Source organism: Penicillium longicatenatum, assembly GCF_028827895.1.
Source record: "Penicillium longicatenatum strain IBT 33135 chromosome Unknown contig_6_segment0_segment0, whole genome shotgun sequence".
Lineage (NCBI taxonomy): Eukaryota > Fungi > Ascomycota > Eurotiomycetes > Eurotiales > Aspergillaceae > Penicillium > Penicillium longicatenatum.
The window spans coordinates 4,378,873-4,403,459 of NW_026643123.1; the positions used below are offsets into that span (position 1 = coordinate 4,378,873).

Sequence of the window (24,587 nt, forward strand, 5' to 3'; positions counted from 1 at the left end):
TCGCTTTTTGAGCTAACTTACAGGTTTCATCCGGAGTCTTCGCTCCCTCGAAATAGTGCTAACTTATCACAGTGTAGAGCGCACCTCCCTTACTCGCAGCTTGACATTGCGAGTTTCCCCGCCAGTAGAATAGAGACGACTATCCACGGCATCTTTCGAAGGAAAAGTTTGGCTCGCCTCGCCATGACCACCAAAGACGTCAACACTCGACCAGTCAACAAAAACCCGGAGGAAAACAGTTACATCTGCTGCCGGACAAAGGCGCATAGTACGTACTCGCAAACGTACCATCAAATGAGACATCCCCTGATTGTGTCTGGCCAATAACGTCCGGCTGGATCGAAAAGTGGTATCCGACTCTCGTTTCATGGCTATAGTCCTTGCTAGCAGCAACGGCGATTTTGAACTCTGCCTTAGCCGTCGAGGATGGCTCTCTGTTGGAAAATGTCAACTCAATCACCAGTGCCTTCCATTTCCCTGTAGGCTCCTGGATCATAGCTGTCGTTCCATTAATTGTCTTGAGCGCAAGGCGCCTAGGAACTGTCATCGCACTACGCCATGGATCTGTTGGTGTAACCGCCCCATACTACCAGTTATTCATCCACGCGACGATAGTGCGCTCGTCACGGAGGAGGCCGTTGAACCCAAGCGCCGCGTAGAAGCCTGGGCCCCGACCAATCCAGTTCGCAACCTGTTTCGTCGCGCGTGTTGGAGAAGGTGATCTGATCAACGTTGATATGACCCCAGCCTCCAATGGCATTGTCAATGATTTCAACCACGGCGCTTTTTACTTGAAGGGCACTCACGTCCCAGCTTTCCCAATTAAACCCTGCGGAGGTATACACCATCCGTCCATCAGATTTCAGCCGGATCACGGTTCCGTTGACGTTGCTGCTGCCCTCCGGCAAGGAAGTTGATGTACTTGTTCGATATATTGAAGGGAGTAAATGTGAGAGTACAAGTTGTTTCATTGTTGAGGAGCTTGTTCAACAGCTGCTTTCCAAGAAACGCACTCGCAGGATTTCGCCTGGCCAGAGTACCCTTCGCAGGGATGCTCCGGTGAAATCATCCGTGGTTGTCCAGCCTCGGAAAACGAAGGATTTCTCGCATTACTTAGTGTCGGGCGGAGGGTGATATTCAGTCACGAATGGCCGATAGCAAAGACGAGCGAATGTGCATGAACTGGACCTTCGCAGGTGAGTTATCCTATATTATGTGAGAAATCTGGTTCACGAATGCACATGCTACCCTCAGACAAAAGGGTTCGCTAGGAGCCGATGATGCTTCACAATAAGAAGGGAGCTTTCCGCAGCTTTTCACGTTTACAAAACGTTTGAGAGGGATAGACGGATGTTGGATACTGTAGAAACCCACTGACCAATGATGTATTAAACTTCCTCACTCAGTGATGATGAATATCTATCAATACTAGTCAGGCTACCACTCATAATACGGGAGATATGTTCTGTTGTTAACATATAATCGAACCCTTATTCCATATTTGAGAAAGCCCCGCTCATGAAATTTAATGTTCCTGAATGTTCAATTGGAACACTTAAGCAAATTACGTATCTAGCGGACGATTCAAATGACAATACAGACACCCAACACGAAATTGAGAAAGAAGTTACAAGGAACACATAATGTTTCCTTTCTTGATATCCCGTATAGCCCTCCTATTCTAATTGGTCTTAAGTTTCCCAATATTCACTTCCGTTTAGGGTTTTAGTCTCAGATTTGCCTTGGCCTGGTTCATAGCTTTACTATCCTTAATTTAGCTCTGAAAGTCTCTCACCTACCCAATACTCATAGGCCGGCTGATTACGTGGGTGTAATGCATAACTAACTGAATTATCTTGGTAGACCCTGAATAGGACCAGGCAATGCGGTAAGCCTTCTGAAAACTGGACTTAAACCTTCCATGGATGGTACTCCGCCAGTCTGGGGCAAATGCCTACGGCCATCAAGCATTAGCAGTATGAGAGATTTAGAAAGAGAGAAAAAAAAGGAGAAAAAGTCGCGGATATTTGGACCCCTTCCGCGATACCTTTGCAGCAGAGTGGCGCACATCAACAAAAGCTCCGCACTCTAGACGATTTGCGGGGGTGAGTTCTGGAAACTAGCATCCAGCCCGTGCACACCTACGAGGTACCCCCACAATTTACGGTTACTATCTCTCGAAACCCAGTGTCTTGTGGCAACCCGGGCTGGAAAAAGCGGGGACCGTCCATGGACTCCCTGACGGCTTCTGTAATCTCCTGCTGAAATTAAATTTCTATTTTTCCGAAGACACAGAATTAAGGGTCAATTCCGTGTGGGCACCTCGATGGACTCCACTGCAATCTTGTTTCCTTCGGAGGAACCTCGGAATGATTCTGAAAGTATCCTAGAACTGCTTGGTAGGGGTTCTCCACCGTCAATCTATCCATCATGATCGCAAGTCTTCACTTCGGCACTGGCCAGAACTTCCGACATCTCCGCAGTACGACCGTAATAGGGTGAGCGTCGAAAGCCACATATGGGGGTATGGGACATTTGGAGAAGCAAAAAGGTCATACCTCCTCCCTAGCATGTATAAATAGCGCCATGTCCACGCCGAATTTTTTTCAGAATCCAACCTTCCATTTGCTAAATCCCTTACCCACGAGCATCTCGGCCGCTCCTAGGATCTCGCCATGGTGATTATGCTCAAAATCCTTCTTCTGGGGCTCGGCACATTCCAGGCTGTGTCGGCGGAAAAGCCTAGTTACACAGAGCTCTACCGTCCTCAGTATCACTTCACTCCTCCCAAAAACTGGATGAACGACCCCAATGGCCTCTTGTATCACAAGGGTATCTACCACCTTTTCTACCAGTACAACCCAGGCGGAACGACGTGGGGTGCCATGTCATGGGGTCATGCCACCACGCGGGACTTAACTCATTGGGAGCAACAGCCGATCGCCCTCCTCGCCCGTGGCTACCCTAACAACATCACTGAGATGTTTTTCTCCGGATCTGCCGTGGCTGATGTTGACAACACAAGTGGTTTCGGCCACAGTGGCAAGACGCCATTGGTTGCCATGTATACTTCCTATGTAGGTTCTTTACATATATTATCGAATCTTTTTGAGCTGATGCGGCTGACGCTCATCCTTTAGTATCCTTACGCACAAACTATGCCAAGCGGGAAGACGGTCCAAGCAAATCAGCAAGCCCAGTCCATTGCCTATAGTCTGGACGATGGCATGACTTGGACCACGTATGATGCGGCGAACCCAGTAATTTTGGACCCTCCCGCCCCATATTCAGATCAGTTCCTCGACTTCCGTGATCCCAATATCTTCTGGCACAAACCGACGAAGAAGTGGATTGCTGTGCTCTCTTTGGCTAAACTCCACAAGCTCCTGATTTACACATCTAAAGACCTTAAGAACTGGTCTCTTGCGAGTGAATTCGGGCCCGTGAATGCCATCGGCGGGGTGTGGGAATGTCCAAATTTCATCCCACTGTCTGTCGATGGTGACGACAACAACGTGAAATGGATTGCAATGATCGGACTTAACCCTGGCGGACCCCCTGGAACTATCGGCTCGGGCAGTCAATATGTTGTTGGAAACTTCGACGGAACCACTTTCACCGCCGACGCCGACAGTTTATTTTCAGGGACCACCCCTCCGCCAAGCGACAGCATCGTTCTTGCAGACTTTGAAGGTACGGGAACCTTTGCCGATCATGGTTGGACCCCTGCTGGAGATTTGATCGGCCAGTCACCAGCTAACGGCACCCTGCCTGGACAAAACCCTGTGACCGGCTACTTGGGTAAGCGCCTCGTCAATACATTCCTGAACGGGGATGCCACGACTGGAACACTCACGTCTAAATCCTTCACAATCTCTACGAGGTACATCAACTTCCTCATCGGCGGCGGCCATGACTCCAATAACACAGCCGTGCACTTGAAGGTGGATGGCCAAATAGTGCGTTCCGCTACGGGCACCAACAGCGAGAGCCTCTCCTGGCAGAGTTGGGATGTCAGCTCGCTGCTGAACCAGACTGCCGTGATTGAGATTGTTGACACCGCAACCGGCGGCTGGGGCCATATAAATGTCGACGAAATTTCCTTCTCGGACTCCATGGCGCGAAGCCAAGTGGCGAACTGGGTAGACTGGGGCCCGGACTTCTATGCGGCCCAGGGCTACAATGGACTATCTTCAGACGAGCACATCGCTATTGGGTGGATGAGCAATTGGCAATACGGTGGTCTGATCCCTACTAGCCCGTGGCGCAGTGCAATGTCGATCCCCCGAGAATTCTCACTGAAGACGATCGATGGAAAGGCTACTCTGGTGCAGGCCCCTACGGAGAATTGGGGCTCCATCGTGAGCCGCAAGGGCCTCGATCGGTCCTGGTCTTCCGTGAATGAAGGCACAAAGTCACTAGGCTCCGTTGGAAAGGCACTGCAGATTAGACTAAGTTTCTCTGACCGAGAACCAGCTACCGCGGGATCTTCTCAGTTCGGAATCATTGTTCGGGCTACCCCAGACCTCAAACAACAGACACGAGTTGGCTACGACTTCGTTACCAAGGAAATATTCGTCGATCGGAGCCAGTCTGGCAATGTTTCATTTGACGGCACATTTCCAGCCACGTATTACGCTCCCCTGGCTGCCAATGCCGGAGGTCAAATAAACCTACTGATTTATGTGGACTGGTCTAGTGTTGAGGTCTTCGGAGGCCAGGGCGAAACTACAATGACCATCCAGATATTCCCGAGCGATGGTGCAACCTACGCTCAGATTTTCTCCACGGGAGGAAACACCCAGAATGTCCGAATGGGAATCAATAAAATTTCTTCGACGTGGGACGATTAGTTAGGATTGGACGAATGCTCCAAAAAAGAGGAGACTTGGTTTACAGATTTTGCGAATGTGATAAAGATGGCTTTCTGACCCTGCCCGATCAATATGCCACTCTAGGGGAGCAAAGTAACTATTGGTTCGGGACCCTAATGTATATATTGGCAAGTGGAAATACGAGATAACTGTAGGGAGACATATCATACTACCAGAATAGAATGCTGCATTTTATGAGTATTGTAAGTATATGTTCACATATGTGGATGTATTCTTAGAATTCTAGAACAATTCAGAGCGGTCTAGCCATAGCGGAACAAGTGGCATATTTCCAGATACAGTCATAATTAGGAGTGAACAAAATTTTTCGGGCCGCGTATCATGTAACTAGATTTTTAGTTAATATTGTCATGCCAGCAAGTTTGCTGTATAGCCTAAGTGAAACTTGAATATACATCGGTAAGTTATGAATAAATAGTGCAAAGTCAAGAGTAGAAGTCCATGTTTATCTATTAGCAGCCGCTATTCTGGTGGGCTCCAGACAATCTTATAAAGATTCTAAACTTCTTATATATCTCCTGATCTACCAATCTGATTCAATCTAAACCCAGGCGTGAACAATCAATCTCGGCATATCCTTCTATCATTTTCACATGCCGGACTGTTCTGTTCTGCTCATATGATTAGAGATTCTTCCTGTCAATATCTTGCCGAGATGACCTGGTATGAGTAGAATATACCTTGAACTGCTCAATCGTTCCAAGCCACTAAATTATAGAGAGTATTAATTGGGGAAAGTATCCGTTGAACTATGCACTACATTTGCGAACATCTAGATTTACATGGGGTTATCTCAATGCCAGAATAACTCAATCTTGTCGATTGCATTATGATATATCGATGAGGCTTACAAAAAGAAATTTAATGATGATATAACAGGTTAACAAATCTGGTCATGTAACTATTGACTTGGATTGCTTTTTCCTACCATGACCAGTAATTCTATAGGAAAGGAACCTAATATCTGCACTTATGTGGTGTATCTTGCTTGGATTTCACCATTCACATGCTGAGATGGCCCGAAACCCCCTCCTGAAGCCCGTCAAGGAATGCTTCTACATGATGATTATCCCGACAGTACGCCATTCAATTTCATCAGCAAGGAACCTTTCATCGGCATTCGCCCTCACAAACCCCGCAAGGTTCCTCCGATTAAGCCTGCGCAAGTGCTGCTTCGTGGAACTCTCTGTGTTCCTCAACTGGGCCCTTCTCTCCAACGGTATTGGATATTTCCTTCTTCTCGGTCCAGGTAATGGTTGGCTTCCAGCCAACACTCTTCCTAGCGGAGCTGACCTCACGGTAGAGCTCATCAACTTCCTCCAAGGTCAGGCCCTTGGTCTCATAGATCATGGTATACACAAAAGCGATGCAGAGGAAGCAGCAGCCGAACCAGATAAAGAAGATCTTGGATTGCAGGTTGGCATTACCGGGCCCATAGTTGACTAAGTAGGGTGTAGAGAAACTCAGCGCCCAATTAAGCAGCCAATTGGTGGCGGTGGTCATAGAGAGAGACTTAGCTCTGACCTTAAGAGGGAAGATCTCTCCTGTCACAACCCTTTAATCGTATTAGCTTCAAGGAGAACTGGGGAGAGCACCAAGGGAAAGAGAACTGTTAAACTTACCAGGCGATCGGCCCCCAAGAGGCAGCGAAGAAGAAGATGTAGATGCAAATAAAAGCGATGGCCGCCTTTTGAGCACCTTGATTGTGGACAATAATATTTCCAAGATCATCTTGACTGGTGGTCGTAGTTCCTAGGACGGCAACGAGAAGCTGAGACACAGTCATGCCAATAGCACCCACAAGCAAGACTGGGCGCCTTCCCCACTTGTCAATAGCATAAAGACCGGGAATCGTAGAACCGACGTTAACACAGCTGGTAATCAAACTGATGACAAACTCGTTCTTGAAACCAGAATTCTTGAAGAATTGGGTGCCGTAATAGAAGATAAAGTTAATACCAGTTAACTGTTGAAGACCCTGGAGGAAACATCCAGTAAGAAGGCGTTTTCCAAGATTACCCTTGAAACACTCGATATAACCAGCGCTTCCAATGCTCATCTCATACTCATGGTTTGCTTGGATTTCGGCAAGTTCCGCGAGCAAAGCAGAATCAGCTTCGGGAAGACGTCTGAGCTTGGCCAGGCTCCTAATAGCAGCTTGGTGGTTATCTCTCTTAATCAAATAGCGGGGTGTTTCCGGAAGGATAAGCATGCCGACCACAAGAACAATGGCCCATGCAAATTGAACCGCGATCGGGATGCGGTAAGACCCAGTGTCATCACGCGAATGTGTGGCATTATTCACCACAGCGGCCAACAAAAGACCGACCGTAATAGCAAATTGGTACGAGCCAACGATAAAGCCACGAATCCATTTCGGGGCCGTTTCGGACTGGTAAAGGGGAACTTATCAATATAGTTTGTTAGCACTAGGCAATTCATGTAACGGAATAGAAAAGTACTCACTTAGTGCCGAGATCAAACCAACACCGAAGCCTGCAAAAAAACGTCCCGCTAAGAAAAAAGGAATAGCTGTCGCAGCGGTCTGGAAGATGACTCCGAGTGTAAAGACACCCGCCGAAACGATCAATCCCCAACGACGGCCAATGAAATCTCCCATGGGGGCTGCACCAAGCGCGCCGAAAAAGGTACCCGCAGACAGAATAGATACAATAGCCGAAGATTGACTGGAGGTGATGGTAAGACTACCATCAGAGGCTCTGTAGCCGGTAGAGAACACCCGCTCCCAGTACGGCATGGCGAGAATGCCGCTGATTGTGCCTGTATCATAGCTGCGCAAAGGATGAGCTCAAGCTTGCACTCAGGAACTGGGAGACTATCCAACTTACCCGAACAGGATACCTCCAAAAGCGACGAACCCGCTGATTAGAATGGCAGGCCATGCCTTTCCCGCAGTTCCCTCGGGCTGTTTTATCAGGATACCCATCTCTGCGATAGATGAGGATTTATATTCGTGACAGGAACTTGGAACAAAGATCAAGGCCGGCTTGTGAGTTGTGCACAATCAAGCTGGAATATGTGAGACCTGAGGAGAAGATGCTGCTGGAATGACAAGGATAGAAGGAACAAGTAGTGGTATTTATATGCAACTGTGGAAGCGAGCTGTTCGATGTCCAACACCGCGGAGACCATATGTGAAGTGGCGTACTTCTCAAAAAAGCTCCATCCAACCAGCATTTTTCATAACTACGTGGTCCGACAGCAATCCGAGCATGTACGGGGCGGTATTACTGCGGGAACAGAAGTGTGCAAGGAAGTTCTATTGCGGAGGAGTGGAGTTTCTCCGCGATCTTCTCGGGAAGGGGACATAGTTCTCGGTTAGTGATTGGTGTTCCTGGCCGTTTCTGTCTGTATCGGGCGGGGCTATCGGGCCATCGGGCGCAAGAGCAAGGCTTTTCACACGGCCCGTGCGACCGTCTTCACCCCGCACAATCTCCGCTTCTCCCGACTTGACACCAACGCTTCCATCCAGTGCATCATCGTCAACGCTAGTAGTGCTTGACGGGGTATCTTCGGGGCAATACATGATCGGCTAGAGATCCCCCTCCTCTTTGCAGTCGCCCCGCTCTTCTCGGTAAAGACTCCCATCCTAGTGGTAGATGCCGTCTAGGCGTTCCCCAAAGAGGAAGGAAAGGGGGAGGGAGAGAGTCACTTGCCAGTTGACCAAACCAATTTGGCCCGAATAAGCTGATCACGGGGCGTGGAGGGAAAGCTAGCGCTGATATGGAGGAAGCAGCGATTAGTTCGCAATTCAGTCCCAGTAATAGGACAGACGACGCGATCTAGAGTCCCAAGTGCTTACACAAATTCCGATATGTCAGCCAGTTGGTCGCCGACTTAACCAACGCCCAGTACGAGTACTTTTTCTCAGCTAAGAATGGCGTCGGAGCATAATACAAGGATTACAAGCCAAGTTCTTCGCCAATCGTTGAGTTACCCAAGTGCAAAAGGTTGAGGTCACCCCTTCCACTATCACATCAGTATTCAAATCCCACCTCGGAGTTCTCCGTGGGCTGCTGTGGCTAGAGCAATATGAGAAGAGACCTATTTGACTCAACTGGTCGGGGTCCGCGAGTGGCTTTTACAGAATGCGCTGGCCGCTAGGAAGTTATCTGCTCTTCTTTCGCTACCATCAAAATTAATTTTTGTTAATTGGAGGTGCACCTGTGGTTGCATTCGCTCATATGATTATTCTCTTGACCCGTTCACTGTGACCAGAGGAAAAGCCTCTGCAACAACACAGAATGGGTGACTAGCTGCAGGTGGCATGCGAGAGCTTGTGATCTGTGCAGCCATGACTTCTCACTATCCTCCCAGGGGCCAATAGGTACGAAAGCGATTTATTCAACCAGTAGATAAGGCCTTTGCTGAGTGAAGTCTCGACAAATGATTCGACATAGTTCAATATTTTCTAACCACGCGAATAATCAAGGGGTAAAATCCAAACCAAATTTGAAAGATGTGGAGAAATAATTGATCGGGCAGATTCTGAATATAGAGGTTGACATAACTGCCAAGGCCTTCATACCAGTATTGCTCCAATCGAAGAGGCATGACGAGAATAGTAGTAACTCAAGATCGTGCTCCGGGAGCATGATGAGAATGATAGACCGAGAGTATTTGAATGACCGTCATTAACGCTGTATTTATTCCTACCTAGTGCAGTTGTCTTCTCTACCAGAGCCAGCTTACCTTTCAAAATAATCACCTTATATCCTTGAACATTGTTGCATTACGATGTCCTCTCCCCCTGTTTGGAGAACAATCCTAATCCCTGTCTTAAGAAGGATTGGCAGACCTGACCTGGCAGGGTCTTGTTTCCTACCCCAGGGAGAGCAAGCGGTCAAGTTATGAAGATTCTACACCTCATGCTTCTATCATGATAGACAAAAAAGTGGGCGAGAAAGCCTTCACAAACACGAGATATCCATCGGTCTAGCCACCGTCAGCGACATGAGACAGATACTGGACGCACAGTGTGAGGCTGCCGCAATTAAGGCGAGGGAAAGGCTGATACAAATCTTAAATATAAGTATTGCACTTTGGATGAACGCACGTGAAGCGCAATCTTCGCTGCTGTTAAGAATCTAGTCACCGATACAAGAATAGTGGGCCGTACAGGGGTATTTCTGTTCACGATGATGAGATATAACCCCTCCCAGTATAGGGTAGTTCCAAAGAAGTGGCATTGCGCTCTAATAGGAGCAATTTGGGTGTATTCAGGTGTTATTTTGTGCGGATCTGGGAGAATGCTCAACTGGTATGTTCGTGATAGATAATATCCAAGACCTGGTTCACCTCCAGCATCTCCGTAAAATGTGGCTAGTCTGAGGAAACCCGGGCAGCGAAGGAGGTATCGAACACTAAGTATGTATCCAACACTAAGTGCAGTTGGGTCTCTTGCAACATGGAGAAAGGCAGTCAGGAGAACGGCCCTGGAGTCGGCTTCAGGACTTCGACGTGATGGCTGTGTAGTTGGAGTGAGAGGAAACGTCCAGACTTCCTTTCTAGTAGGCTATGGAATGTGCATATGAGAGCCACTGGCCAGAGATTCATAGCAGTGCCGCTGTCCTGTGAGACGGATCCTTGACTAGAAAGCATGTAAGTTCTGGAATACCCTCCCGTAGTATCGCTGCAGGAAGGCTTGGTCTCGAATTGAGATTAGTCTTTCTGGTTGCTTCGCACGATTAGCTCCTCATTCCAAGTGCTTCTTCTCTCCCTTCGGGGGGAATGGCTTGGCGTTTCCACTGGGCGTCACCGGGACGGTGAAGATGCTGGTAGGCCTGGGACCCCAGATTCAGCTACAATCGGGCGGGGCCAGCTTCGCCTTCCCGGCTGTCCTTCCGAGCTGGATTGGATGAAGTTATGTGAAACATACAAGGAGACTTGTGAGGGAACCGCCTGGTTGGCCGCGCAACAACATGCAGAAGAGCATTTGTGACCCCAGGCGATAGAATTCTCTAGAAGCCATTAGCGTTGGAACTGGATGCTTCGTGGCGAAGATTTCTAGCCTCGTACAAGGGCAAAGTGCAGATGTGCCAGCTCCTCCTCTTGGTTCTCTATCGGCATGACTCGTTTAGGCACGTCTGCTAATGACGTCGCCTCCTCGAGTCCTAGTGGTTACACCGTGTAAGGGTGCCAAATTGGCAGCATCAGGCATCCCCGGTTAGGCTGTAAGTCCGAGATTTTCTGGGCCGAAGGTTCCCTGGCAGGAGAGAGAAAGGAAGAAAAGAAAGCTTTATAAACAAAGGTCATGTCTGATGAGTTCAGTGTATACCACCAAATTGGCTGAGTTGGCATCCAATAGCAAAAGTACGGAGGTCAACAAATTGTTCCTACCAGGAGAAGAGGTACAGCTTGAGATCCTAGAATTTCTAAATAGTCAATTAATCCACAACTGCCCTCGCCGTGGCACCACTGGAGCCGTCGAACAGAAAAGGAGGAGACGACCAAATCCCGCTGGCAGACAGGGAGGCCTGTGTGAAATGAAGGATGTAAGGCAAAGTGAAAAAGTACGGACAACAGCAGAGAGATACGCCGATGAACCAGCCCCAACAGAAGTGGCCACTCGGCGCATACGCTAAGGCAAAACTATTCACCGGGGTTATTTTCCTTCTTGAGACCCATATAATTGCAGCCGCAGCCTAGGATGCTGGCGTGACGTTCCGCTGGTGAAAGGCTCTCAACGTCTCCATGCATCGCCGGGCCATAATCAACGTTTAACCTTTTTCCTTCTCAGTAGCTCCCCCACTGATCAATCCTTCAATCTAAAAAGTATCGACTGTGTCTGTCGCAAATTTCTCTCTGCAACCGCTCTCTTTTCACTGAACCATACCATGACAAGAACGCCTGGCGGTCGCACTGCAAACAGCGGCTCCTCCTCCATAAACAAGTCCTGTATATGCCACCACTCCCATTCACCTCCAAGACATGAACCAGTGACGGGCCCCAATGGGCGTCGATTTATCAGGCGAGTAACTTGGCGCTCGTCAACGTACAGACTCATGGCCTCCCTGTGGGTGTTGGGTGCGTTTTGTATCCTGTGGCTTGTACGAGATCTTTTCTATTTGCCATCATCCCAGTTCGAACGCAGCCGGCTCGCCCGTACCACCAGTGAGTACATTACCTCCTTTCTGCAGAAAGAACTTGTGTCATTTGTAAGAGCTCGATGCTCACTATGTCTTGCTTACCCTTCAGGCGAAGAATGAAGGGCGACAGAATTGCGACTTCAATGTCTATTTTTCTATATGAGCGCGATCGGGTGTTACGGGCCATTCGTCTCAGACAATCTCTCTGTATATAGAGAGAAAACTGTTCGGCTCTGTCTTATCACTTACTGGGCCATAGTCTTTTTGATTTCTTTCTGTTTGTACAGATTGTACTTTAGCATGCTCACTGTTCGGAACTACCACTCCGTGCTGGCTCGTGTTTCACTTCCCCTAGAATCCTACCGCAATAGTATAAAAGACCGGACTGGCCTGCTTCATGTTGACCGCCAGTGTGCAGGGTACAATATTCAATAGAGCTAAGAGTAACAAGTATTTTGAAACCCTTCGCTTATGTGTCCTACCAATCTTCTCTGGAACTATAGTACCAAGCTTTTCAGGCAACGCAGTGGTAGATCCGGCCAATCAGGCTAAACTGGGCTCTTATCATCCGCCAATCATGACTCAGTATTTATAAGGAACTTGCAAGGACAAGGATTGAGACTGTAGCGGATGTGGAGGACGAGGACAGGACGATGGAAGTGAAGTGGAGATCTGTCAGAAGCAGGGCGGAACTCTCGGCAAGACTGAAGGGAATTCTGCCACATGTACTCCGTATCTAGTTCTCTCATGCGGCTTCATGCATTCCTCGCTTCCCTTCTCTAGAGTTGATACCTTCGTTGGGCGGTACGAAGGATTATTCTTCCTTGACTGCAACACAGACCAACGTTTCAGTAGTGATTCAGACACTAAAAATATCAATCAGATTGATATTCCCTTGCTAGTTTTGCTACCGCCTCAGCTAAAATGCTCTGCATCATACGTAGCGATGGACCAAACGCTAATGTATCATGGAACAGCTGCACAGCGGAATGGAAACTCTCCAAAACTTCGGGGGGAATAATACTGGATAAACTGGGGCTTCCTTTAGCTTAAAGTGCTGCCATTGTGATGTTAAACACACTGGGATATCGTTTAGCGTCCAAGAAAAACACCACAGAAAATAATCGTCATACCTGGCATAGAGTGTCCATATGTTCGGAAGGCACTGTGGGATACAGGCAGCCGCACTCAAAATAAAGTGATTATAAGTTTGATGAAATTCAAGGCAGAATGGTAGGAGTGTTTTATCGTATTCCTCTCCTTCTACCAAGGCCTGGTGGACTTCCGGCCACAGTATTGACGCTCTGTACGCATGATATTGAGTTCGAAGAAAGAGCAATTGCGGGTTTGTATTGCACTCGGAAATGAAATAACGATCGAAGCGAAGGAATTCCGGTAGGTGCGAGTGCCACTGCTCGAGCTGCAATTGCAACTCAGTCGATATAACAGGAGCGAACGATTGCTTTTCGCTAGGTAATCTTTGAGTCGATGCCGTACAGCGTTGGAGCATCCGTCGCATGGCGGTCTCTGCTAGAAAGTATGAAAACAGCTGACTTGAGGACTGGGAATTGCTGAACGATCCGCCAGGAGAGTCAGCTGGCGCGCTGAAATGGGATGGGCGTGCCTCATCTACTGGATATGACCAAGATGGCAAGGGGACCTCATAATCGAGGGTCCAGACACTGCGATTAGTCAGATCTAGCTGAGTTGCTAGCTCACTTTCGATCAACAGAGCCACCCATAATGCACGCCGAATAAGTTCCTGGTTTTTTGGGTCGAGAGAGGCACTCTTCAGCGGGTTCTGCGCACGTATGGACGCAATGAGAATATAATCGTGCGCTTGGCAGGGCTTGACCAAACATAAATAGTACGTATTTGTGAATATCAAACACTGTAAGGCCGTGAGACTGCTTTCATAAGTATGGTTGGCAGTAAAAGAAGCACCTGTTCCATTAATGGAGCGTCGGGTCGCTCTCTGAGCGCCACAGGCAGCGACTCGCACTGGGCCAGCGACCCTATCGCCATTAAGATCAGATACAGGCAGCGTTCCGAAGAAATCCTTGGGGGTCTCCTGTGTTACAGAGCTTCTCACGCTGCTGAAGGCTAAGGATGGAGTACCAGGTGTGAATTCTGTTGAAAAATGCCGTGACAGCGCTACCGCAACCCATTAGTTAGGGATCTTGAGATCAGGCGGACTTCTGAGGATATGACTAGCTAGAATGTTTTAGCACGCGCCTGATTGGGCTGGAACCTCTAGAAAAGAACTTGCGCACTCCGAGGGGCGACGGATGGAGCGTAGGAACTATTGCTCGTTCAGCATCGGTCATACGGTGAGCAAGGTCCCGTTTGAGGCCAAGGAGTTCCATGAAAGCAGCGTTCTGAATCACCATGCATGAAACGGAAGAGGACCTAAGCTCGTCTGCTCTGCCATTCTGCTCTCGCTCCCAGCCGGAAATCGGTACAGCGGTGGACGCCTGGTTTACCAGACAGCATCCGCACTGCTGAACGGAAGACAGCAGTTTCTCGACACTATTCAGTCTGTCCCGGATGCTGACAAGTCTATCTCCACTCTGGATGTGTTTTAGCTAAATTACGCCTTGTTTTAAGTATGTATTTGTCCTTTTATAATAGGTAATTCTAGCACATTTTGATGAATTAGTATTATTTGAAGTATAGTTAAACATCATGGAATTTACTTTAAACAACTAAAATGGCTGATTGAAAATTCAATGTCAAATATGTCAAGTACATAATCCTAAGAAAACATGGTGCTCCAAAAGAAGCACAAATATGTAATCTGACAGGCATTTTATAAGTCCACACTAACTTTGCTATTTAGTTATTTTACTAGTTACTACTACTATTTATAGCTAAAGTATCAGGGTATACGCTATCTAGCAGTGTAATGCCAGTTGATCAGGTAGAGAGTCTGGTAGAAAAAGGGTAGCATAATGGAGGCGAAACAATGCTTAGTCAAATTGTCATGTACTGCTGATACAAAGCTGAATCTTGAAGAGATTCAGACAAGGACTCAAAGGAGGAGCCTTAAGGCCCCAGTCCAGGCCTTGCGGTCTAATCGCGGCCCAACGTCCTTGAACCGTGACCATCGAGGACTTCGGCCCATTCGTGGGCCCTGATGAAGCCTAGACGCTTATAATCGAAAGGTTTCAGCTTTTCGACGGGGCAGTGAGACGGCGACTTCGTATGTTGCATTACATTTAACAATGATAGTAGGCCGAAAAAACAATGTTCAAAATGTAAAAGAATCAGCCTGTCCCGGTCTTCTGGTAGCATCAAGCCTCAGGTCGCTCAACATGGACGCTACTGGTGTCCACTTTCATCTCTCCTATCGCAATTTGTGGAGTCTCCTGTGCCATTTGCTTGAAGTGGCGTGGTTTCTCCTTCAGAGCGAACAGTTCGTCAAGTTTCTCGAATGATATTCCCTGAACAGACCATCAGCATATATTCGCTGCAAAGTAGAGTCTAGACTTACCTTGGTCTCTGGATACAGGAAGAATCCCCCAACAGCAGCAATTAAGCCAGTGCCCAAGAAAATGAATCCTACTTTACCTCCGAGGTTTCCGGCATCAGGGTTAATCTTCATGGTACAATGTTAGCAGGAGCGGGGCCGAGGGGGTGTCTTGTATAGTATACCAAGGAAGGGAAACATACCATGTAAGGAATAGTGAACTGCATAATCAGGCCCCAAGCAGCATTCGAAATGGTGACCAGGCCTTGAGTCGCACCACGGAGGCGCATGGTTGCAAGCTCCGATGCAAGTACAAATCCTGTAGCCCCAATGGAAAGCTGGTAAATGATAGCCCAGACGTATATGAAAGCAACGATGCCCCAACTCGCTTTGGCACGATTGGGAATACATCCCATGATCCCAATGACCAGAAGCATAAAGCAAAGGGCAAACTGAGGCCCGACAATCAAAGTGCGGCGGCCGACAATCTCAGTGAGTGGGAAAGCAACCATGCTCGCGAGAAGCATGACAACATATAGAGCCACAGAGGCGTTGAAATAGTTATTGACGCCGATGAGTTCAAGGAAGTATGTCGCGTAGCCTATAACGAAAGTCGCACCGATCATCTGTTGGGCGCTCGCTGCGAAGATGGCCGTCAGTGTCCTTTTGAGGTTGGTGCCTCGGAAGCACTCGGCCTCGGCCGAGAAGTTGATACCACATGGTCGGCCACTGTGTTTCGCATCGATATCGCCTTGAAGATCCCTTGTTAAACGGATTTCTGACTGCATGCGATTGATTTCGGCGTCATAAAATGATTCATCCTTGAATCCGTAAACAACCTTGAGAGATTTTCTGCCCTGGGCTGTCTTGCCCTGACGGATTAACCAATAAGGCGATTCTGGGAAGAACAGCCACCCAGACACGAGGATAACTAAGCACACTGGTTAAAGAGAAGGACCTCGTGGAAGTAAGTGAAGGTAGAGGACTCACGAGGAAATGTGTACATGGAGACAACAGGTAGCCACCATTGCCTACAAAGTGAAGTTAGTATAGGTGGAAATACAAGGAAATACAAGCACAGACTTGGATCTTACCATTTAGTTGTCAGATAGCTGCTCCCTTTCGATACAGCCACACTAAATCAAAAAATGATTTGTTAGTCGAGATCGATCGCCATCATCACGATGGTTGCTCACATTGCAAATTGTCCAAAGACAATACTCGTATTGAAAAAGCAGAGAAAGAATCCCCGAAGCTCGGGCCGACAGGTCTCTCCAATCCAGAGAGGAGAGACGGTGAACATCATCCCAATGGCAATGCCTGTTTGAGTGTCAGCAACGCTAAATGAGAGGGCAAGTGATCGGAGGATGTACCATTAATGCCACGACCAGCAAGGTGTACTATCCAATCACCTGCCAGCTGCTGGAGGAGGATACCCCCCGCGGAGATGAAGGCAGCTACCAGAATCCCAGGCTTCCGCCCGAACTTCTCGAGCAGCGGCGCGAAGATAAATGTCGAGACAATCTCACAAGCCGGAGCAATAGAGCTCCAAGCAGAAAGATAATGAGCTGGAATCAAGTAACTGCCGTCCGCCTCCAAAATGCCAAATTTCTTCTGGAATTCGGGCAAGGCAGCTAGCTGACCGCCACCGACGAGATCGTAGCCCTGCATGACCACGCCGCTGGATATCCAGAGAGCTGGTTTTTAACAAGTCAGAACTGACTGTATGACGGGATATCAGGCGAGAGGGCACATACACCACAATGCGAAGTGCCATTGTTCTCTCAGCATGCGCCACTTATTGGCGGGGTTGATGACCGAGTAGTCTACGCTGCAGGATGAGCCATTAGTTGAAAATTCGGATTGCACCAATAGACGGGCTAAAATGCCTCATGAGAACTCATACATAGACATCGCCAAAACGTGAAAATGGGCCTAGATTCAGGCCCAAAGCCCAACCCACTGTGGGCTTTGGGCTTTATATATATCTTAAGCCCAACTTTGCATAAAACTGGTCTTGGCGCTCATAGATCTGCTGACTAATATTGAAATGCACAAAAAGACGGTATATTTTGATTTTTTACTAAAATTAGTAAATGTTGTAGACTAGTGGGCCCCCAATGGGCCTCCAACAATGGGCCGAGCAACGGGTCCAAAACCTAACCCATTTGTGGGTTGGGTTGGGTTGGGCTTTGGGCATTGTGGGTTTTGGCAATGTCTACTCATACATGGCTGCCATAGAGTCTCGCTCGTTGGGAAAACCCTGATTGAAAGGGAAGTGGTCTTTGCAGTTGGGAACCCAAGATTGCCCGGTTGTTCCTAGAGGGCTTTATAGACATACCGTGATGGCTTTAGCGCTGAGAAGACGTCTCCAGGGGTTTTAATTTTTGGAAAACGAGTGCCAAGCCATGGGGACGCAAATATGGGGAAGAATAACGTGGATCGAACAGCAGGGGACGTGCCTCGAGTTTACACGGATTTGGCCAGTCTGGCTCCTTTTTCGCCCCTCCGGCTTCAGGCGCGGAGCGACTTGGTAGCTCCGCGATACGCCCCAAGCATTCCAGCATTCCTTCATGTATCATTTATTGTGCCATAGAATGGATATTCAGCATTTTCTGCATACCCAAAAATTTAAGAGACAGCAATACTACAAACTGATCAATACTGAGCACTGAACACTACGAAGCCTGCACTCGGAGACGATGATCGGCACCGAGGCGAAAGCTGTTTCCACGGCATTTAATTCTTCCTCGACGCTGTGCCAAATGTTAGCGCTCTCTTCTCTCTTCGTGGTCACGTACTGACCGCGGGGGGGGGAGGGGACGCTACGCTGGCGCCCGCTTGGTAGATGCAGCGCACACCACGGGTTTGGCAATAGTGGCATGACGGCCTCTGTGAATCGCACTTCGTTCTCCGTGTGCAACATGCGTCATATGCCGGAGTTGTGCGTTTGCTCTTGTATGGGCGGCGTTCTTCCATAGTCAAGGGTACGTTGTGGAAGCGTTGGGAGACGCTCGGTCTGAATTGCGGAGGAGGACGTGGCCTCCGCTTCTTGAGGGTTCGGTACTCCCCGCGCTTGACCTCGCACTTGACTTGGCGGAAAACCAGCGATGCTCCGCCGTACGAAACTCATTTCCTGTATCTTGGGTGAACAGATCCAGGCGTAAGCTGGCGTTCTTCGCCGAATATCTCGCGGCTCAAGATGGTCAAATCGCTGTAACGGAAAAGAATCCTCTCATCCTCTCCTTGAGGCCAGCAGGCCTATTCCGATCGCGATAAGCAAAGGATCAGACCTTTGGTGAGGGGGTTTGTCAAAGAGTGATACGGACTCCAAAGGCTTGTCAGGTCGCATCAACGGTCGCGCACCACGGAGGCCACAGAAAACTGGTGCGTAAGGCTTCTAGCGATATTACTTGCAAAGGGTGGCATTTACCATCACCCCACGTGGTTGGCCGAGGATCTCCAGCATTGGAGCAGTGGCCAATCGGTCGCAAGCATTTGAAAGCGAGATTCGAGGTTGGAAAGCTCAAGACTTGGCTTCATGGTCTTGGTCTTCCGGTCAAGGATGGCCCCTTGAGGCATACATACAATTTTGACGAGATTGGCTTCCTATTGAGTGATGGTAAACTCGGATATTTTTAAGGCTTATTATGCCTCATCGGTCACTTGAACTTCCAACGGCCAATCAGCGTGAATCTGTCACTGCAGTCGAATATGTGGTGCCAAAAGGGCTTTTGGGGTTGTAAGCAATATTTTTTCGGTGGATCCATAGCCTTTGATGTAGATTAGATATTCGAGATGAATTATAGGTTTGCTTGAAAGTTCGATTGTGACCAAAAGTTAGATTGCAACCAAGCCCACCAGAACCCTACTCCGCGGAGGTATTAGTCCATTCCCCGTGTCTCGGCCAAGGATCGGGCCAAAGAAGGTTGTCCATGATGGCTTGGCAGTGCAGCTTGAGGTTATAAACGAACGCAAGGACGGTGCCCTAGATCCTGCTTGCATCAAAATAAATCGGTAGTTCGATAAAACCGTGACTCCGCGCAAAATGCCTATCGGAAGTCATCTGCTGGCCAGCCTGGCCAAGAGAAAAGTCGCCCGCACGGCTCGGGTGGCTAGTTGGGACCATAGGGGCCTCAACGAAGATGCCTTTGTGGTGCTACCCGGGGAGTCCATTGTCCTCGCCGATCTCGAGGGACCCGGCGCCATAACGCACCTGTGGTTTGTGCAGACCTGCCGCAAGATCCTAGGCCCGGGGTTGATTCCCTACTCCAAGTCTGGGGTCGCGATGATGGAGATCCACAACGCCCTCGGCCTCAACTACGAAGTCAGCGACCCGGACTACTACCGTACGGTGCTTATCAAGATGTACTGGGACGATTCCGAGACTCCGAACGTTATCGCGCCCATCGGCGATTTTTTCTGTCTCGGTCATTCCATGGCGGCCAACTTTCAGTCTCTCCCCTTTACGGTGTCAGTCAAGCCATCCGAGGAGAAGAAGTTCGGCGGTGCTGCAGCATTCAATTGCTATCTCACTATGCCGTTCAATAAACGCGCACGCATTGAGATCGAGAACCAGAACGACGAGGCGTATTTCCAGTACTTCTACATCGACTATGAACTGTACCCCGAGCCTTTGCCAGCGGATACGCTTTACTTCCACGCTCATTGGCGCCGCATGAATCCCACGAATGGCTGGGCACCGTCCCACATTCAGACCAACAGCCTCGAGACGCAAGTGCCGAACCTAGACGGAAAGGACAACTACGTCATTTTGGAAACCGAAGGCAGCGGGCAGTACATTGGTTGCAACCACTCCGTTGCACACTTCCAGGGAACCTGGTGGGGTGAAGGCGACGACATGATCTTCATCGACGACGACACCTGGCCGCCTAGCATGCATGGTACTGGTGGGGAGGACTATTTCACGCAAGGATGGGGCATGCAGAAGAATGCGTACCCGTTTTGCGGCACTATAATCCATGAAGAAGACGTACCCAACTACCAGGTTAGCTACCGCTGGCACCTGACGGACCCTGTGCGTTTCAACAAAAAGATTAAAGTGACCCTGGAATCTGGGCATGCGAACCATCTGCGGGATGACTGGAGTACCACCGCATACTGGTACCAGACCCTTCCTGGTCCAAAGCTCGACACCCTGCCCGTGGAGAAGCGCATTCCGCGCAAGCCTCAGTTCCCGCCCTCGGATGATGTACCTGAGCCAGATGTGAGCAGCATGAGTGCCGAGAAGCAGGCTATGGTTAAGCAGCGCGATGAGCGGATGGAGGCATTTGTCCAAAACCGGAATGAATGGCTGGCGAGGAGGGCACACGATTCTCAAGAGCGTGCACGCACCAATGTTGAGATTTGCAAGGACATCCGGCGACGCTTCTTGCAGGGCTTGGGCATGTAGCGAGCAAATGGAGTCAATGGAGGTCTCGCACTCGAGTCTAATAAAAATATTTCCACGTACCTGAACTAAGCCTCTACTTTTGCCAATTTATGCGACAGATGACATCCAAAGCCAATTGGCGGTCGAGAAAGACAAGGGCCCACCTCAAGTGTAGCTGTATCCTAGGAGCCGTTATTGATCCCTGGCTGTAGATTGATCGCGATGGTGCATGCTTATGACAGCCAAACCATCCAAGACTAGGACTTCCAGCCTGGTAAGAACCTAAGAAACCCATGCGACGAATCTCCGGCATTAATGGCCCGTCAAAACTTCTTAGACGAATCCCAGCCCATAGCGATACTGCACTTATTGCTCCTGAATAAAATGCAGGGTTAGTTTTATATTATTTCGTTCTCGGATACAACGAGACCAAGTCGTAATTCTTGACTAAATGTGTCAAATGTTTTCCGTTTCTCCACCAGAATGGGGGAAGAGCCTATTCTTCGGGAAAAGAGTGCATTCCGCAGCGAATACTGAGACTGGAGAGAAGAGAGCAAGGTGAAGTCCTGGAACTTCGGTGCTTGCCTTCTCTCTTCTGCATCCACCAATCAGATCGCTCAAAACTAGCTGCTCTCTCTACACATAGTTTCCCAGCGTCACAGTGGGTCTGCTCGAGTTATTTTGGTGAATAGTGAAGTGTAGAGTGGTAAACATAAAACAATGTGAAATTTGTCGCGACTAAGAGCGCGTGCTTGTAAATGAGCGTCCTTATATATCTAATCCTTCCTGACGGAGTGCAACGTTGCTGCTAGACGCGTCTTGACGGGAGCTACCTGTCGATCGGTATACCGTATACCGTATAAGTCTGCTACAATGATCACGTGTTATCGTCTTCTCACCTGTGGTCGCTTGTTCGTGTGATGGAGTCATCTTCTTGACGGTAAATCGGAGGCTTTCTCTGTACATTCAACTTACTGGGTTTCAGCGTCCTTTTTTGCTTCGGAGTACTTCTAGAGTCTAGTGGGAATGATTCATGATCATGTTTCCGGGATGGGTGGATATCAGGAAATGCACGTGACTGCGTTAACGCAGTGTTTCTGGAAGTGGTTGGCTCTTGGTGGCCCATCTAGTAGCTACAGCTCAGTGCGAAAATATTCGACGAAGGAGGTAGTGAGTTAAGACATCCGATTATTAAAGCCAGATTATGCCTGTGACTACCCACCCTAAACTACAGGAATAGAATTTGGTCCGCGGAGCATCGCTGGTTCTCCACCAGTCAAGTGCAGGGTCAAGTGCGGGGGTACCGAACCCTCCATAAGCGGAGGCCACGCCCGGCTCCGCGATTTATACCGAGTGTCCCCGTCAACGCTTCCACACCGTACTCTTGACTATGGAAGAACGCCACCCAAACAAAAGAAAACGCACGACCCTGGCATGCGATGCATGTCGCACACGGAGAACGAAGTGCGATTCGCAAAGGCCGTCATGCCACTATTGCCAAACTCGCGGCGTTCGCTGCATCTACCAAGTGCCGCCAGTGGAGCCCCCCGATCGGTACGTGACCACTCTCTCCGCACCACGAAGACAGCACTAACATTGGGGACAGTGTCGAGGAAGAACTGAGTGCCATGAATAAACGTCTTGATTTACTTGTCAGCTTGATGCTTCCCACACAGCCCATTTCCCCGAGCGTTCATGTTGGGGGGTCCCGGTCGGAATATGAGGTGTTGGCAAGCCAAGAAGATTCGCCATTCGATTTGCCTTCCAAGCTGCTTAGTAATTCATCCCTCATGCATGTGCTAGGATTAGACGCAGATTTCGCGCAGGTCCTGCTACGAGAGGAACGGACTACCGCGTTCGAGGCCAATGCGAACGCAGGTACACGGATGCTTATTGTTCGTCATCGGCATATAGTGAGGTAGGTCGAGCCAAATTGAATTAAGGTATCGGCAACTGATTACCATGTTAGCGCCTTGGCTGGATTCTCCGCACACGTCCACATCTGGTATCCCATCCTCCCCTCGGGATTTTCACAAGAGTACTTTCGGGTACTCTCTGGATCCTTGCCTCGCTCTTCGGAAACTTGCCTCTCACTTCTCGTGGTCGCGGTCGGTCTTGTTGTCGAGGGAGACGAAGCAGTCCCAGATATCCCGTATTTTCAAACCGCCATCGCCTTGCTGCCGATCATCATCTCCGAGTGCAGTGTTCGCAGTGTTCAATGCTTAGTGTTGATCAGTTTGTATTATTGCTGTCTGTTAAAGCCTTGCCAGGCACACGACTATTGCTTGATTGCGTCTTCCAAGATCCAGAACATCGTCAAAAGGTGATATACCAGCCCTGGCCATAGTGAGACAGTGCTGACGTATTTAGTCCAGTGGACTGGAAGGTGATGACCCAGATACTATTGACCAAACTCGGCGTGCATATTGGGGTGCACTACTACTCGAGAAGTAGGCAGTCCAACGTTGCTAAGTATCATTCATCGCTGATTTTAATTGAAGTGAAATTGCTGGCCAATTGGATGTCCCCAAGAGTGGCATTTGGTGTCTGGATGAACATGTCCCACTGCCACTATGCCAGCAGACATGGCATTTTCAGCCAGAGATCACGTCGCCAGCTGCTACTGCGCCTGCTTCCCCGGATAATGCACTGTCCACTCTCTCAGACGAGGAAAAAACGCGATCCTATTTCCTGGCTGAGATTGCCATGAGGCGTATGCTACATCGATGCAACACAGCTGTTCAGGCGACATCCACGGGAGAGTACGTTTATGCCCCGAGTATCGCACTGGAGCTGGAACACCAGCTGGAAGAGTGGTATCATTGCCTACCCGAAATGGTCCGTTTTGAAAAGGGTGATGTGTCTCAGTTCTTGGAATTGGTCAAAATACCGCCCTGTCCTCTATCGAACTTTCTGCGGGTCCAGTACTACTGCTGCAAGCTTTCCATATACTGGCCGGCCGTTTATCAGGCGATGCAGGATGGAGCCGTTTCCGGCCACCTCTTGAATCACTGCCGGAGATTCTTCGATTCTTACGTGATGTTGACACCGAGTATTGTTGCGGCGTTCGATAACTGTCATGTGAACAGGTGGACATTATTCGTCAGGTTTGTCGAAAATATCTCTGAGATTGGGGGAACATAACTTTACTAATACTGGGCGATAGTATTTTCTTTACTTCTGTGGCCGCCATGACCGCAGGAAATACCCCTTGTTTGAGTGAGCTCTGTTCACCCCAGTTCCGTCAATGTATCCAAGCACCAGGTCGCGTCGACAAGACGATATTGCAGCAGAGCCCGTCTTTGATGATGATACAAGAAGTACTGGAAGAGCGTCTTTCAGAGGCTAGTTTATAAGGCGTACGCACCGATAAATGATGGTACCTTTAACTAGTGGGATACCAAAAGCACCTTGACACGAGATCATCTACATCTTATTTCAGAGTACTTGACAAACCATCCCAGACAATTACATCGTCAATAAAAGCGCTCCCTGGGCCCCCCTCTGAAAATGCTGCTACGACGATAGGGCTAATACAACTCGGAGAATAGATCATCGTTGTAAGAGCAAAACGATCATTTGCAAATATCTCCAAAACATCTGAATCAGCGATAATGCGGATACGCAAGTCCTCCAATTTGTCTCTGGGTTCGGGTTCTTGATCATCGGTCCTATAAAATAGTGTAAAGGGACCTTGCTCAGGGCAATTGCTTATGTTGGGA

The 24,587-nt window shown here is 48.9% G+C and overlaps 8 protein-coding genes across 8 annotated transcripts; 3 read left to right on the top strand and 5 right to left on the bottom strand.

Moving 5' to 3' along the window:
• Positions 1-66: 66 nt before the first annotated feature.
• On the bottom strand, positions 67-760 carry N7484_009825 (glycosyl hydrolase family protein; the record flags this gene model as incomplete). The annotated part of the gene is made up of 3 exons (XM_057120212.1): positions 67-248; positions 289-533; positions 591-760. The coding sequence occupies 3 exons, from the start codon at positions 758-760 to the stop codon at positions 67-69; spliced, it is 597 nt and encodes a 198-aa protein (XP_056969767.1).
• A 1,915-nt stretch (positions 761-2,675) lies between these two features.
• N7484_009826 (glycoside hydrolase family 32 protein) lies at positions 2,676-4,853 on the top strand (the record flags this gene model as incomplete). The annotated part of the gene is made up of 2 exons (XM_057120213.1): positions 2,676-3,077; positions 3,141-4,853. The coding sequence occupies 2 exons, from the start codon at positions 2,676-2,678 to the stop codon at positions 4,851-4,853; spliced, it is 2,115 nt and encodes a 704-aa protein (XP_056969768.1).
• A 1,194-nt stretch (positions 4,854-6,047) lies between these two features.
• Positions 6,048-7,842, bottom strand: N7484_009827 (sugar porter family MFS transporter; the record flags this gene model as incomplete). Its single annotated transcript, XM_057120214.1, has 4 exons — positions 6,048-6,450; positions 6,518-7,301; positions 7,362-7,687; positions 7,745-7,842. 4 exons carry the CDS (start codon positions 7,840-7,842, stop codon positions 6,048-6,050), a joined length of 1,611 nt encoding a protein of 536 aa, XP_056969769.1.
• A 333-nt stretch (positions 7,843-8,175) lies between these two features.
• On the bottom strand, positions 8,176-8,442 carry N7484_009828 (uncharacterized protein; the record flags this gene model as incomplete). The annotated part of the gene is made up of 1 exon (XM_057120215.1): positions 8,176-8,442. One exon carries the CDS (start codon positions 8,440-8,442, stop codon positions 8,176-8,178), a length of 267 nt encoding a protein of 88 aa, XP_056969770.1.
• A 4,611-nt stretch (positions 8,443-13,053) lies between these two features.
• On the bottom strand, positions 13,054-14,394 carry N7484_009829 (fungal specific transcription factor domain-containing protein; the record flags this gene model as incomplete). Its single annotated transcript, XM_057120216.1, has 3 exons — positions 13,054-13,084; positions 13,138-14,134; positions 14,334-14,394. The coding sequence occupies 3 exons, from the start codon at positions 14,392-14,394 to the stop codon at positions 13,054-13,056; spliced, it is 1,089 nt and encodes a 362-aa protein (XP_056969771.1).
• A 903-nt stretch (positions 14,395-15,297) lies between these two features.
• On the bottom strand, positions 15,298-17,387 carry N7484_009830 (putative MFS alpha-glucoside transporter; the record flags this gene model as incomplete). Its single annotated transcript, XM_057120217.1, has 9 exons — positions 15,298-15,447; positions 15,498-15,602; positions 15,677-16,404; positions 16,464-16,504; positions 16,568-16,609; positions 16,670-16,793; positions 16,847-17,170; positions 17,231-17,304; positions 17,380-17,387. The coding sequence occupies 9 exons, from the start codon at positions 17,385-17,387 to the stop codon at positions 15,298-15,300; spliced, it is 1,596 nt and encodes a 531-aa protein (XP_056969772.1).
• Positions 17,388-19,521: 2,134 nt separating this feature from the next.
• On the top strand, positions 19,522-20,886 carry N7484_009831 (glycoside hydrolase family 172 protein; the record flags this gene model as incomplete). The annotated part of the gene is made up of 1 exon (XM_057120218.1): positions 19,522-20,886. The coding sequence occupies one exon, from the start codon at positions 19,522-19,524 to the stop codon at positions 20,884-20,886; it is 1,365 nt and encodes a 454-aa protein (XP_056969773.1).
• A 1,418-nt stretch (positions 20,887-22,304) lies between these two features.
• N7484_009832 (uncharacterized protein) lies at positions 22,305-24,221 on the top strand (the record flags this gene model as incomplete). Its single annotated transcript, XM_057120219.1, has 6 exons — positions 22,305-22,419; positions 22,450-22,783; positions 22,835-23,188; positions 23,241-23,315; positions 23,367-23,972; positions 24,032-24,221. 6 exons carry the CDS (start codon positions 22,305-22,307, stop codon positions 24,219-24,221), a joined length of 1,674 nt encoding a protein of 557 aa, XP_056969774.1.
• Positions 24,222-24,587: the final 366 nt, after the last annotated feature.